The 13,427-nt window shown below is 43.4% G+C and overlaps 2 protein-coding genes across 2 annotated transcripts in view; one reads left to right on the forward strand and one right to left on the reverse strand.

The window, feature by feature from the left end:
- KCTD17 (potassium channel tetramerization domain containing 17) overlaps positions 1–13,427 on the forward strand; it is a 56,553-nt gene that overhangs the window by 32,230 nt on the left and 10,896 nt on the right. The gene's annotated exons all lie outside the window — the stretch shown is intronic.
- TMPRSS6 (transmembrane serine protease 6) overlaps positions 4,834–13,427 on the reverse strand; it is a 33,753-nt gene continuing 25,159 nt past the window's right edge. The window contains exons 12-18 of the mRNA XM_087723150.1: positions 12,155–12,253; positions 11,115–11,228; positions 9,526–9,642; positions 8,254–8,425; positions 7,287–7,558; positions 5,933–6,069; positions 4,834–5,754 (exon numbers count right to left, since the gene is read on the reverse strand). Coding sequence (XP_087579276.1) covers positions 5,593–5,754; positions 5,933–6,069; positions 7,287–7,558; positions 8,254–8,425; positions 9,526–9,642; positions 11,115–11,228; positions 12,155–12,253 — 1,073 coding nt within the window. The 3' untranslated portion in view covers positions 4,834–5,592. The remainder of the gene's footprint in view (positions 5,755–5,932; positions 6,070–7,286; positions 7,559–8,253; positions 8,426–9,525; positions 9,643–11,114; positions 11,229–12,154; positions 12,254–13,427) is intronic.

Raw genomic sequence — 13,427 nt, forward strand, 5'->3', positions numbered from 1 at the left:
GATTGCGCCACTACGGCCCCTCCGAGGCGGCGGATCCCGGAGACCTCCTTGGTTCACCGAGGAACTCCGGGAGATGAAGCGCCGGAGATGTCTAGAGCACCGATGGAGGTCCGATAAGTCCGAATCGAACCGAGCAATGGTAACCACCTGCACCAAGGAATACACCAGGGCACTTAGGGCAGCGAAAAGATCTCACATAGCCACCTTGGTTGTGTCCGCTGAGTCCCGCCCAGCCGCCCTGTTTAGGATAACCCGCTCCCTATTAAATAAAAGGGAAGCGGGGGAACCCTTGCAGGGCAGAGCTGAGGATTATGCCCAATTCTTAGCGGACAAAATTGCTCGGTTTCGGTCGGACTTGGACTCCATCCCCGCAGTTCCAGCCGAGGCACAAGAGGATCAAGTAGAACATCTCTGGGTTGAGTTTCAGGATGTTACCCCCGGAGATGTGGACAAGGCCATGAGGGCTGTAAGTGCCCCCACCTGCGTACTGGACCCGTGTCCCTCATGGCTGGTTACTAACAGCAGTGAGGTGACACGAGGCTGGATCCAGGCGGTTGTGACCGCCTCTCTTTGGGAGGGGAACTTCCCCGCCGCACTGAAAGCGGCGGTGGTGAGACCCCTCCTAAAGAAGCCATCTCTGGATCCAGCTGTTCTTAATAACTATCGCCCAGTCTCCAACCTCCCCTTCCTTGGGAAGGTTGTTGAGAAGGTGGTGGCCTTCCAGCTCCAACGGTCCTTGGATGAAGCAAACTATCTCGACCCCTTCCAGTCAGGCTTCAGACCCGGTTACAGCACTGAAACCGCTTTGGTCGCATTGACCGATGATCTCTGGAGAGCCAGAGATGGAGGATATTCCTCCATCCTGGTCCTCCTTGACCTCTCAGCGGCTTTCGATACCATCGACCATGGTATCCTTCTGCGACGACTGTGGGAGGTGGGAGTGGGAGGCACCGTGTTGTGGTGGTTCTCCTCCTACCTCTCGGACAGGTCGCAGTCGGTGTTAGTGGGGGGGCAGAGATCGTCCCCTAGGCCCCTAACATATGGGGTGCCTCAGGGCTCGGTCTTATCCCCCCTACTATTCAACATCTACATGAAACCGCTGGGAGAGATCATCCGCAGGCACGGGATCAGATACCATCAATATGCGGACGATACCCAGCTGTATCTGTCCGCCCCGTGCCAACTCAATGAAGCGGCAGACGTAATGAACCGAGGCCTGGAGGCCGTTATGGACTGGATGAGGGTTAACAAGCTTGTGCTCAACCCAGAAAAGACCGAGTGGCTGTTGTGCTTCCCTCCCAAAGATTCGATCAATATTCCATCACTCAGGCTGGGGGGTCAAATTCTATACCCCTCAGAGAGGGTTCGCAACTTGGGAGTCCTCCTGGATCCACAGCTATCGTTTGACCACCACTTGACGGCTGTGACCAGGGGGGCATTCGCCCAGGTTCGCCTGGTGCGCCAGTTGCGACCCTACCTGAATCGGGAGGCTCTCACAACAGTCACTCGGGCCCTTGTGACCTCTAGGCTGGAATACTGCAATGTGCTCTACATGGGGCTGCCCTTGAAGAGCATCCGGCGACTTCAGCTAGTACAGAACGCGGCCGCGCAAGTGATCGTGGGTGCACCTCGGTTCACCCACATAACATCTATCCTCCGCGAGCTGCGCTGGCTACCTGTCGATCTCCGGATGCGCTTCAAGGTGTTATTAGTCACCCATAAAGCCCTGCATGGTAGTGGATCTGGATACTTGAGAGACCGCCTTCTGCCAATTACCTCCCTGCGACCAATAAGATCTCATAGATTAGGCCTCCTCCGTATTCCATCGGCCAGCCAGTGCCGGCTGGCAACTACAAGGAGGAGGGCCTTCTCAGTAGTAGCCCCGACCCTTTGGAATGAGCTCCCCGTGGAGATTCGTACCCTCTCCACCGTCCAGGCCTTCCGCACAGCCCTTAAGAACTGGCTAGCCCGTCAGGCCTGGGGACAAGGATAGGCGCCCCTCCCGAATGATGAATGTATGTTGCTTGCTATTTTATTATATGTCTCTATGTCAATGTTTGTATTCCCCCTCCCTGATTTTATGTGAGCCGCCCTGAGTCCCCTCAGGGAAAAGGGCGGCCTACAAATATTAATAAAATCTACAAAAATCTACAAATCTAAATGAAACGTGTTTTCCAAATAACAAACTGGAATTTATGTACTAAACAATATTTCATTTAAGGAAACCATGACTTAGTAAAGTGTGCAATCTCAGCCATAATTTTATTGATTTTTGGAGTCTGGCATTTAAACCGTTAGCAAAACATGCACAGTTTTGACCTCTCTGAAGTATTTAAAAGTTGTTTCTTTAAAGGCATTGCCATTTAGAAAAAAAACGTTCCAGGTATGAATTCAGCCTTTTTATGTACAGCTATTCACTTCTTTGAAAACATGAATTCAATTTTGTGCCTGAAGAAGGAACTAGAAACACTTTCAGTATTAAAGAATGCACTCTAAAAGGCTATTGATTCAAACCAGGCATGAATGGTCTTATCAGGTTGAAGTAATAGCTTCAGGAACCAGCTATATGTCATGGAAGACTAAGAAAATAGTTACTGGTTTTGAGTTTGTGTATTCTTTCTGCCCTCTGGTAGAAAGCAGAAGTTCTTAAAAGATTTGGCCCCTTCAGTGCCAAAACAATTTGGACTAGCTTAGAATGCTATGAGCGGTTTCTGATGGCACCCTAATTGTATTTATTTATCAAATGTATATAACCACCCATATCACAAGAAGTGTGTATTTAATTAGTTCTGAAACCGGGAAACTGCCCTACAGACAAACTGGAAGTCACTTCCAGTTTGCTCGTAGGGCCAGTTTTTGTCCTCCGGAGCTTTCAGGGGTCGAAAATCAGCCCTACGAACAAACTGGAAGTCACCATTCTTGAACTTCCGGGTTCCCCATAAGTCCAAGTGACTTCCAGTTTGTCCGTAGGGCCGATTTTCGACCTCCAGAGCCTTCAGGGGTCTTCAGGAGGCTTCCCTGAAGGCTCTGAAGAGTGAAAACTGGCCCTACGGCCAAACTGGAAGTCCCTGTTCGGCCGTAGGGCCGTTTTTTGCCCTCCAGAGCCTTCAGGAAAGCCTCCTAAAGGCTCCAGAGGTCGAAAATTGGCCCTAAATAGGAAGTTCCTGAACTTCCAGTTTGCCCATAGGGCCTTCGGAGGACAAAAAATGGCCTTAAAAAAGGCTGAAGTCAGCTGGCCAGTGCACGCATGTGCGTTGGTCAGCTGATAGAGCAACACCTCGCATGCCCTGACAAATGGCTCCTTGTGCCACCTATGGCACGCATGTCTTAGGTTCGCCATCATGGCCCTATGCCATTTCCGACAAATGGTTCTCCAATCTCTTCTTAAAAACCTTCAGGGTTGGAACATCCACAATTTCTTGTTCCATTGATTTATTGCTCTAACTGTCAGGAAATTTCTCCTTAGTTCTAGGTTCTCCTTCCCTTGATTAGTTTTCAACCATTCCTTCTTGTTCTCTTCTTTGGGGTGCTTTAGAGAATGGGTTGACCCCGCTTCATTGATTTATGAATAAGCACAGGGCAAATGCTAGCAGTTTATCAGCTTAAACCAGGGGTGTCAAACTCAAGGCCTGTGGGCCAAATCCGGCCCATGGGTTGCTTAGATCTGGCCTGCAGGGCCACCCTGGAAACAGCAAAGGACTCGCCTGCAGTGCCTGTGCCAGTGAAAATGGAGGTCAGGAGGGCTGTGTGTGACCCTCTTGAGCTCCATTTTTGCTGGCAGGGGTTGCATGAGGCCGTCACAGCCAAAATTGAGCTCAAGAGCCCGTTTTTGCTGGCAGAGCACTCAGGCCACCACAGGTGCTCCCGACACAACTGATGTCGAGCTGGCCACACCCACCCTGGCTCCCTAAGGTCAAACACAACCCTGATGCCGCCCTCAATGAAATTGAGTTTGACACCCTTAGCTTAAACAAAACATGGGGAAGTATTATAGGATGATACTTCTGGAACAAGCAAGTTACCGATTTAATAAGGTCCTCTTGTGTTTACCAGCTCTTCTATTTTTTCAGGAGGTGGTGGTAATTCTACTTTAGAGTGAGTGCAGTACCTTCAACCCATACAATGCTAGCCTGCCACTGTCCTGCTACATTTAAAGTCATTCATAATAAATATCATTGTAAGGAGTATGCCCAAGTTGATAGGATGTTAAAATAAAAGTTCTACAGTTTTTGCTAAGGACAAATATACCATAATTTTGCAAGTTAACAAAAAAGTTAAATTTATGCTGTGCAACAAACCTCCTCTTTTGGCAAGAGGCACACTAGCATTGGAAATCTCTGAAGTGTGTTTATATCATTTTCAGAATAGTTTCATTATAATTTTTGTACAAAGCTATAGCGCTGAACATGAGGCTGAGGTTATTTGGTTACAAGATCCTTTGCATTTATTGACAGAATTTCTCTTTTGCTGTCAAGTGATGTAGGGAGCCTGAAATCTTATTTAAATTTGCAGTAAACATTCTGACTGCAAAAGAGCTCTGCTCCTCAGTCCAGATCGATGAAATGATCTCATGCAAGGCAGAGAATCTTAATTTTGCAAAGGGAGTCAATCTACCTGGATGCCTTAAAGTAGAAGCAGCTTGTTTTGATCTGGCTGCCCACTTGTTTCCCAGAGAACTAAAGGAAATGGCTGTCAGATATTGTGCCCAGTCAGGACATGATGGTGGATCAGTTGGCCAAGGAAAGAGATCACCAAGTCGGCCATTTTGTGCAAGCAAGGCTATTATGCCAACACATGGGACAACAGTCTCAGGGAGTCAAATCAGTCTTCTCATTTGGCATTTTAAAGATTTTTATTACCAGACTTAAATTAAGAGGCCTCTCCTCCTACCTCATCCACACCATAGTTTGGGGTGAAGCTGCTGTTGGATAATGATGTCACTTTGAAATACATTTGTTTTCTGCTCATTGAGTGTTTCTTTCCAAATACGTCCATTGAAAACTCCAATAATCTTAGCAGTAGGAAACTCCATGCATAATTTTCTTCAAATAATCAGTACGTAGATAAGGCATGAGTCATGTAAGTAATAACACAACATTTACCTGATGCTCTTCGCTTAACATTACACAAACAGCTCCTCCCATTTCTCAGTATTGTGGTCACTACTGTTTGGGAATTGATTTTTAAATAATACAAGAAAAACTGGATGGACTTCCAATTTCTACTTCCACATTTAAGATTAAAAGAGAAGCAATTTTCCTAATGCCTTGGATTTTTCATCCAAACTAATATAAGGACCAGCCTACAGTCAATACCTTTTGAAGGAGGACACCATACCTCTCTATTGTTTCATTGGAAGAGCATCTCAAATTTTATATTTATTTTCAACAATCTTTCTTCAATGGCCGCCTTAGGCTTCTTCACACACTAAAACATCCTTAAAGACCAGAACTTGAATCTCAGGTGCAACAGGAGCCAGATGTAAGGTGGGATGTCTCCACAGTTTTGGCTATTTGAAACAATGGGACAAGGACTAAAGATGTCTCCTCAATAGTGTTTCCTTGTAATAAAAGGTGGGATTTAGAACCATGCTCAGTTTGACATAGTTTGTTTCATCCATTCCTTCAAACTAGTAATTCTGGTATACACTCCATAGTTATTGGGACGTGCACAACCCATTCCCCAGCTCACCACACCAGCTAGAAACCATTTGCCACTGGCTTCCTGGCAGACAAGAGGTCCTCCAGAATCTCCCTAGAAAAGTGAAACCAAAGAACAGTCAGAACATGTAATTCAAATAGAAAGAAAAGAGAAAGCTCTGAGTAATGAGCTTTGCAACACTCAGTGTGTGACATTGCATGCAAATAAGGCAGAGCTTCACGGGAGAGGGAAAAGTTCTTTCTAGATCATGGAAACTAGTGCTTAAAGTTACCTGACAGGAGTCCTTTTTGCCCTCGTGATAGCCAGCACAAAGCATCCTGGGAGAGACCTGATAGTGATAAGCTTCACTGCAGCTGTCTTGCTGAACTAATTGCACATCCACTTTTTCCAAAATCTTGCTTGTAGGGCCTGTGGGAGAGGAGCTGCAGGTTAGCAGAACTGACCCGAGCAAGAAGATATTTCCTGTTCCTATGAAATTCCAATCTCCACATATTCTATAGCAAGGTTTCCTAACCTTGGCAACTTAATGATGCATGGACTTCAACTCCCAGAATTTCCCAGCCAGCCATGCTGGCGGCAATATTCTGGGAGTTGAAGTCCACAGGTCTTAAAAATTGCCAAGGCTGAGAAACCTTGCTTTAGAATATGTGGAAATTGGAATGAAACCCTGTTCTATAGGGAGGAAACAGTTCTTTCAGGTCGATGTTTACCTGCTTTATTCTTAAAAGTGTGACATTATAGTCACATTTCCCTGTTTTAGGAAATCTCCGTTGAATAAGAAATGGAATGGTACCTTTAGGCAGGGGTGAAATCAACTTACCTTTGCTAGGGGTTTGCAAATGTGAGTGTGTGTGTGTACACACCACGTTTGTGCATTCGCAGGACTTTCCGCTCATGCGCAGAGCATCAAAATGGGAGAAGCCTGCTACCGAGCATGCCTGCAAAGGTAAGTAGAACAGCGGAGGGGGGTGGGATTTGCTGTGCCAAGCGATTTAGATTAGCTAGAAAGCAGGAAATCTGATAATTCTAACTAATATAAATCACATGTCACAGCTAATCGTTGGGAATACTGGTTCACCTGAAATGGTAGCATTTTTTTTACTATCAGTTCGGGCGGACCATTCCGAACCGGTAGCATTTCACCCCTGCCTTTAGCAAATAAAACACCCTGTTGGAGCCTAACAGAATGGGTTGAATCCAGTGGTGTTACTCCTCTGGCAGATGCTGATCTGGAATTAGTAGCTCTCATTCCAGATGCTTGGAAAAACCTCTGGAACAAACCCAATGTAGTTATGGAGGGGAAAAAGGAAAGGAACAAATCTTGGAAGTCCCCTCCCTGGCATTCCTAAGCATGCTGTGATATTTGCATGATTTATGCAAGGATCCACTAGAGGGAGCTTGCTAGCAATCTTGCTGCAAAGCCCTTGCAATGCTTGGCCTGAGTTTAGCACACATGTAGTATTCCTATGAGGCTGAATTTGCTTTCAGCAGCCAACCTTTAATAAGCATTGAACACTCTTTTTGGCAAACGCTTAGGATGCCTTTTTTGATCCTATAATTATATCTGATCCATCCTTATAAATCTTGAAAAAGGGGGCCTTAAGGACACAAACCAAATACTGTACCTCCTTCCTTGACTGCACCCCAACCTGTGACCCAACACAAGAGGCCAGGCTCAAAGAGATGGGAGCTGGCAGGCAAGCAGATGGGCTGGATGAAAGCAGAATAGATGACTGGGTGGTCAAGCTGCAACAGAGCCACGTCATAGTCGTGGCTGTCTTCCTCGTAGTAGGGATGCTGCAAGATGCGGTTCACTTTGAAGGAAACCTCATTGTGGCTACTGACATTCAGAAAGTGCTTGCCCAGGTATACGGTCCAGACTGTGGGGGAAACATGGCTGCAGAAGAGAAGAGTGGGAAATCGCTTAAGCAACTTTGGTTTTTCTCTTGATAACTTCATTTGTCCAGCTTCCAAGTACAGGTCAAAGGACTCTGTGTCTAGGGAAGAAAGGGAACTGTCTCAACACCTCGTCAAACTCTGCCCAAGACCCAACATTTGTGGAACTGGCTTTATTGATAAAATTGTATTAGTCACAGGTCATTGCATCTTCTGTAGGGAGGCTTATCCTAAGGGAAGAACATTGTAAGCACGTACTTGCTTGCCGGGAGGAAAGGGAAGAGAGGAAGAGAGAAACTAGGAGCAGTTAAAATTAGCTTAGATAGTGGCTATAAATAAAGGAGTAGACATGTCGGTTTTATGCAAGAGTCCTATGGTATCTCAAAAGACCAACACATCTCTTATCATGTGAACCTATCTTGAAAAAGAAATGGTGAGAGGAAAGCAATGGGGTGGGGTAGAATAGCAGACAGGATGTTGTGCAATATTCTTCCAGAAGCAACCCGAGAACAATAAACAAGGAGAAATAAAAAGCTAGCAAAAACGTTGCGGATTTGCTATAGGCTAAATATATATATTTAACTATTTGTTCAGTGTTATTAATTTATCTGACTAAAGAAATCCAGTGCGTCTGATAGTGTGACATAAAGCAAATGTAGAAAGGTGAGTTTTAAGCCGCCCACCCCATTTATTTACCTGTCTTCCTGGAAACAGTGAGCTGCGGTGATCACCCAGCGATCTGCAATCAACGTCCCCCCACAAAGGTGGTGCCCACGCACTTGCAAACTCGCTTGCCAAGGCCACTCCCCTTCCACAGAATGAGCCCCACCAACAATTCTGTGTGTTGCCATCTCCTGCACGCCACAGTCTGAGAAAAAAGAGAGATAAACTTTAGGAAGTAGAAAGAATGATAAGAATGAAGTGAGTGGTAGAACAGAGTGCGGGAGAGGGGTACTTGCAGACTTTTTATGATGGATTTTGTTTTTCTGTTTTGAAAAATCATGCCTACATAAAAAATCTAGGTTTTCCTTACTGATTACCACTCATTCATCCACTGCATTGATGCCACAGGCTTTCCTCTGGGAAGAAGGTTAAGTTGGTGTACTAGGGCAGTGGCTTCTCCTATCATTTTATCTTCACAATCATTCTTGTGAGGATATACAGGTGGCTGATGATTGGCAGATCCAAACTTGAGTTTCTCTGGACTCAGTCCAAATCCCTAATTACATTGAATTGGCTCTCTTACATTAATCACTTGACATATGATGCTGGTGAACAAATTGTTGGGACTGTGCAGTTTGACTTCATTAGGAACAGCTGATTGGTTTCAGTTTGATTTCTTGGATTGGCAATCCAATTTGAGCAGCAAATTAATTCAAAACATTTTCTGAATTTTATTTTTAAAAACCCGCAATTTGATCGGAATCATTGGTCCAATTCAAAAAATCAGTTCAGAGTCTTCACAGTATTTCCTTCTAACTGAATCTTGAAACCCAAGTATTTCCATAACCATTCAAATTATATGAGATTTTTAGATTAATTGCATCTCTTTATTTCTTGTGAAATCGGAACAGATTCTGTGAGAACATAGTTCAAGTTGTACATTGTAAACGGGCGCGTGCACATGCCAGAAACCGGAAGAGCAGCCGCTCGGTATGCATATGTGCACCAGGAAGATGATCTTCCAGTTTCCGGCACTCCTGTTGGCGTGCCAGAACCCAGAAGCAACAGGTGATGGCTTGTGTGCCTGGAGAGATGGCTCTGCGTGCCACTTCCAGCACCCATGCCATAGGTTTGCCATCACGGGTCTAGTACATGGCACTGAGGCCTAGTGTTAGCAATCCTTGATAGAATGAATAGCAGAATAGCTCTGCTATTAGGACCATTCTAAGCAGAAGAAACTGAGATGGTTTTAGATATTCCTCTGACCAAGATGGATCTCTTCCCCTGAGTTGCATAGTTGCGTACCACAATGCATTTCATCTGATTGATCCTTGCAATCAGGGACTGAGTCACATTGAGGGTTGGGCTTCTTCACACAGTTCCCATCAGCACATTGGTAAGTGTAGAGTCCACAAGGGATCCCTGCAAAGATATATTAAGTGGTGGAAAGAGAATATGGTTTTATTCTTATCAATTGTTGCACTTAGTACAGTACTGCAATTTTCTCACAGGGTAGATCATTGGTGACCTTCCATATGTGCATGAATTACCATGTCCAGAAATGTTAACAATTAACCATGTTGGCTGGGAGTTATAACTTGGCAGTATCACTGGGTCCACAAATTTACCTGCCAGCTGCACTTGATTACCATCATGAAGCTCAGTCTCAAAGGTATGATAATGGTGAAAAGAAAGTGACAATCACAACATCAGTGCCCATTGCTTTAATATTAAGGAATAATTTGTACACTGAAAACAAAGCTACAAGCAAGGCAAGCTGGACTGGTTTAAAATGCAGATGGAATCATAGGGAAGGAGTCACTTGGGTCATCAAGTCCAGCCTTCAGGAATCCAGATCAAGATGGTAGAGTCTTTGCTTGAATTTCCAATAAAAGACTATTAGTTTCACTGCGGAGCTGCTTTAACTGTTAGGAAATTTCCACCCCTTAACATTTAACTGGAATTTGACTTCCTATGTCTTAAATCATTCATTTCACTTCCTGCGTTCTGGAATAAGAAAGAGCAGGTCTTAACCTTCACTCAGGTGGTTTCCTTTCAGGCATTTCAAGAATGTGGTGCACAAAATAGGGAAACAACAGGGGGTCTGATTGGTTCAGAATAGAGTGGAATGATTCCTTCCCTTGATTTAAAAATAATACTTTCTATTGATGTAATCTAAATTTATATTTGTTTTTTTTGCAGCAGTATTACATGTCAGCTCTCATTAAATTAATTACTATCCCAAGATCTTTTTCACAACTGCCATTACCACTCCAATCTATATCTATATCTATATCTATATCTATATCTATATCTATATCTATATCTATATCTATATCTATATCTATATCTATATCTATATCTATCTATCTATCTATCTATCTATCTATCTATCTATCTATCTATCTATCTATCTATCTATCTATCTATCTATCTATCTATCTATCATCGTGTGTGTGTTTATATATTATGCCTCTGTGTGTGTATGTGTGTGCATCCTGTATCCTGTATTTCCTATATATATGGATATATGAAATGCAATACATTTACATTTCTCCCCAATCTAGTGTCTTCCAGATGTGTAAAACTTTGTGTCTCAATACTATAGCAATAGGACTTAGACTTATATACCGCTTCACAGTGCTTTACAGCCCCCTGTAAGCGGTTTACAGGGTCAACATATTACCCCCAACTATCTGGATCCTCATTTCACCAACCTTGGAAGGCTGAGTCAATCTTGAGCCGATCAGGATCAAACTGCTCGCCATCGGCAGAGTTAGCCTGCAATACTGCATACTACCCACTGTGCCTCCATGGCTCTATCTCAGTTAAGGTGATTTCTGAGGATAGGAGGTTCTAGAAAGTTTCTTTATTAGATATTCTTGATTCTATACCTTCATTGCATTGCTCCTCGTCACTCCCATTGATGCAATCCAGATGTTTATCACAGAGCTTGGAAAACTGGATGCACATGCTGTCTTCTTGACATTGAAATTTTGCAGGGCAGACTAGCAAATTGCAAAGCATAAGGAAAAGAAAGAAGAAAAATCAGGAGGCAGAAGAGCAACAGGGATTAAAAAATGAAATGATACAAATGGCACCCAATACCGATGTATTTTCATGCATCTTTTTGTGTTGGTGGTCAATTAAAAGGCCTTTGCCTTTATGTTGTTTTTATAGAATAAGTGAATTTTTACTGGCCATTCAATCTAACATTGCTTGTGAAATTCATCCACCTGTACTTTATATGGAAATATACATTTACATTTGCTGTTTTGCAGCAACTACATATCACCTCACATTCAATTAACTACTATCCCAAGATCTTTTTCACAGCTATATGCACAGATGCACAGAGAGAGAGACACACACAGGCAAACACACACAGAGAAAACATATAAGAAATAAATGTTTCCTAGTGCATAGTCTCCTCTTTGGATATGTTTTTTTTTTAATCATAAAGAAAAAAAGAAACTAGAATGTATTTCGTTGAGTTACACACTTAACTCAACCAGCAATGATGTTGATCAATCCACATTGTAAAATAATGTTGTTTTTTTTAGATTGTATGTTTGATTGTGTGTGAAAATGTAAGTCTACTCTCCCATGTCCAGGTTCTGTCAGCGGGGTTCAAAGCTAAATGACAGAGCAATTGATGAATGTGGCATCTATTTCTTCATTTATAGATCTCCTTTCCCATAGAAGATTGTTTGTTTACAATTGTTTCTCACCAATGTCTGCATTATAGGAACTTCAGATGATTCTGAAAGAGTAATGTTCAATATGTTTTGGAGAAGCTGGCTCATAGATAGGAATAAATTCTTCTGTGAGAAAAGCACATGTCCCCTGCAGAGATCCTCTTGATCAAAAAGGACAATTATTTACGAACAAAAGTCACGAAGGCAAGTGGGGGAAATGATAAAGCATTGCTCACCACAGTTTCTCTCATCTAGTCCATTGGGGCAGTCTTCAATTCCATCACAAGCTGGCACACATAAACCATTCACAAGGCAAAGGAATTCTCTGGGGCATGCTTTTTTTTTATTTAAAAAAAGGAAAATGAAATGGAATATTAGTTGGTTTTTAAATGCATTTTCAAAATTCAGTTTAAATATTGAAATATTGTGCTGTGCTTCCAATCTACTTTCCAATCTAAGATGTGGCGACTCTAGAAAGAGTGCAGAGAAGAGCAACCAAGATGATGAGGGGACTGGAGGCTAAAACATATGAAGAACGGTTGCAGGAACTGGGTATGTCTAGTTTAATGAAAAGAAGGACTAGGGAAGACATGATAGCAGTGTTTCAATATCTCAGGGGTGGCCACAAAGAAGAGGGAGTCAAACAATGGTGGGTTCCTACTGGTTTGGCTGAACCAGTAGTAGTTTGGTGGCCTGGGTTGCTGGAACCAGCAGTGACCCAGGCCTGCCAGGCCCCCGAATTGGTTCTCCGGGCAGCGCCATAGGCGGCACTATCTTGTTTTTAGCTTCTGCGCATGCACAGAACAATTTTTATTACACTGCGCATGCACGCACAGCAGGTCCATGAGAGAACCAGCAGTAGTGCCTGCTGGAAACCATCCCTGGAGTCAAACTATTCTCCAAAGCCCCTGAGGGTAGGGCAAAAAGCAATGGGTGGAAACTAATCAAGGAGAGAAGCAACTTAGAACTGAGGAGAAATTTCCTGACAGTTAGAACAATTAATCAGTGGAATAATTTGCCTCCAGAAGTTGTGAATGCCCCAACACTTGAAGTCTTTAAGATGTTGGATAGCCATTTGTCTAAAGTGGTGTAGGGTTTCCTGCCTAGTCAGGGGATTGGACTGGAAGACCTCCAAGGTCCCTTCCAACTCTCTTATTTTAGTCTATTCTACTTCTAATTCTATGTGAAATTGAATCTATAATTTTGAAATCTGAGAATGAAAGATCCCTCTGTCAACAATAAATGATTATCATCAATATTATGTTAAACCCATAAAAGACTTTTAATCCACGTAGTATTAGCTATAAAATTAGGAACTGGGAAACTCTCTTTTAGAAGAGTGATGATGTGTGCATTTGTGTGCATGCATGTGTACGTGTGTGCCTTCAATGCAATCTTGTGCATTTCCTGGTGTTTACCTCAACCAGCTCCTCCTATTTTCTTGGCAAGCATTTCAGAAACAGTTCCTAGAGCTGAAGCTAAAAGAGAACACCTGGCTAACAATATCCA

Source organism: Thamnophis sirtalis, unplaced genomic scaffold (assembly GCF_051295495.1).
Source record: "Thamnophis sirtalis isolate CommonGarterSnake01/CBP01778 unplaced genomic scaffold, rThaSir2_p1.2 scaffold_9, whole genome shotgun sequence".
NCBI lineage: Eukaryota > Metazoa > Chordata > Lepidosauria > Squamata > Natricidae > Thamnophis > Thamnophis sirtalis.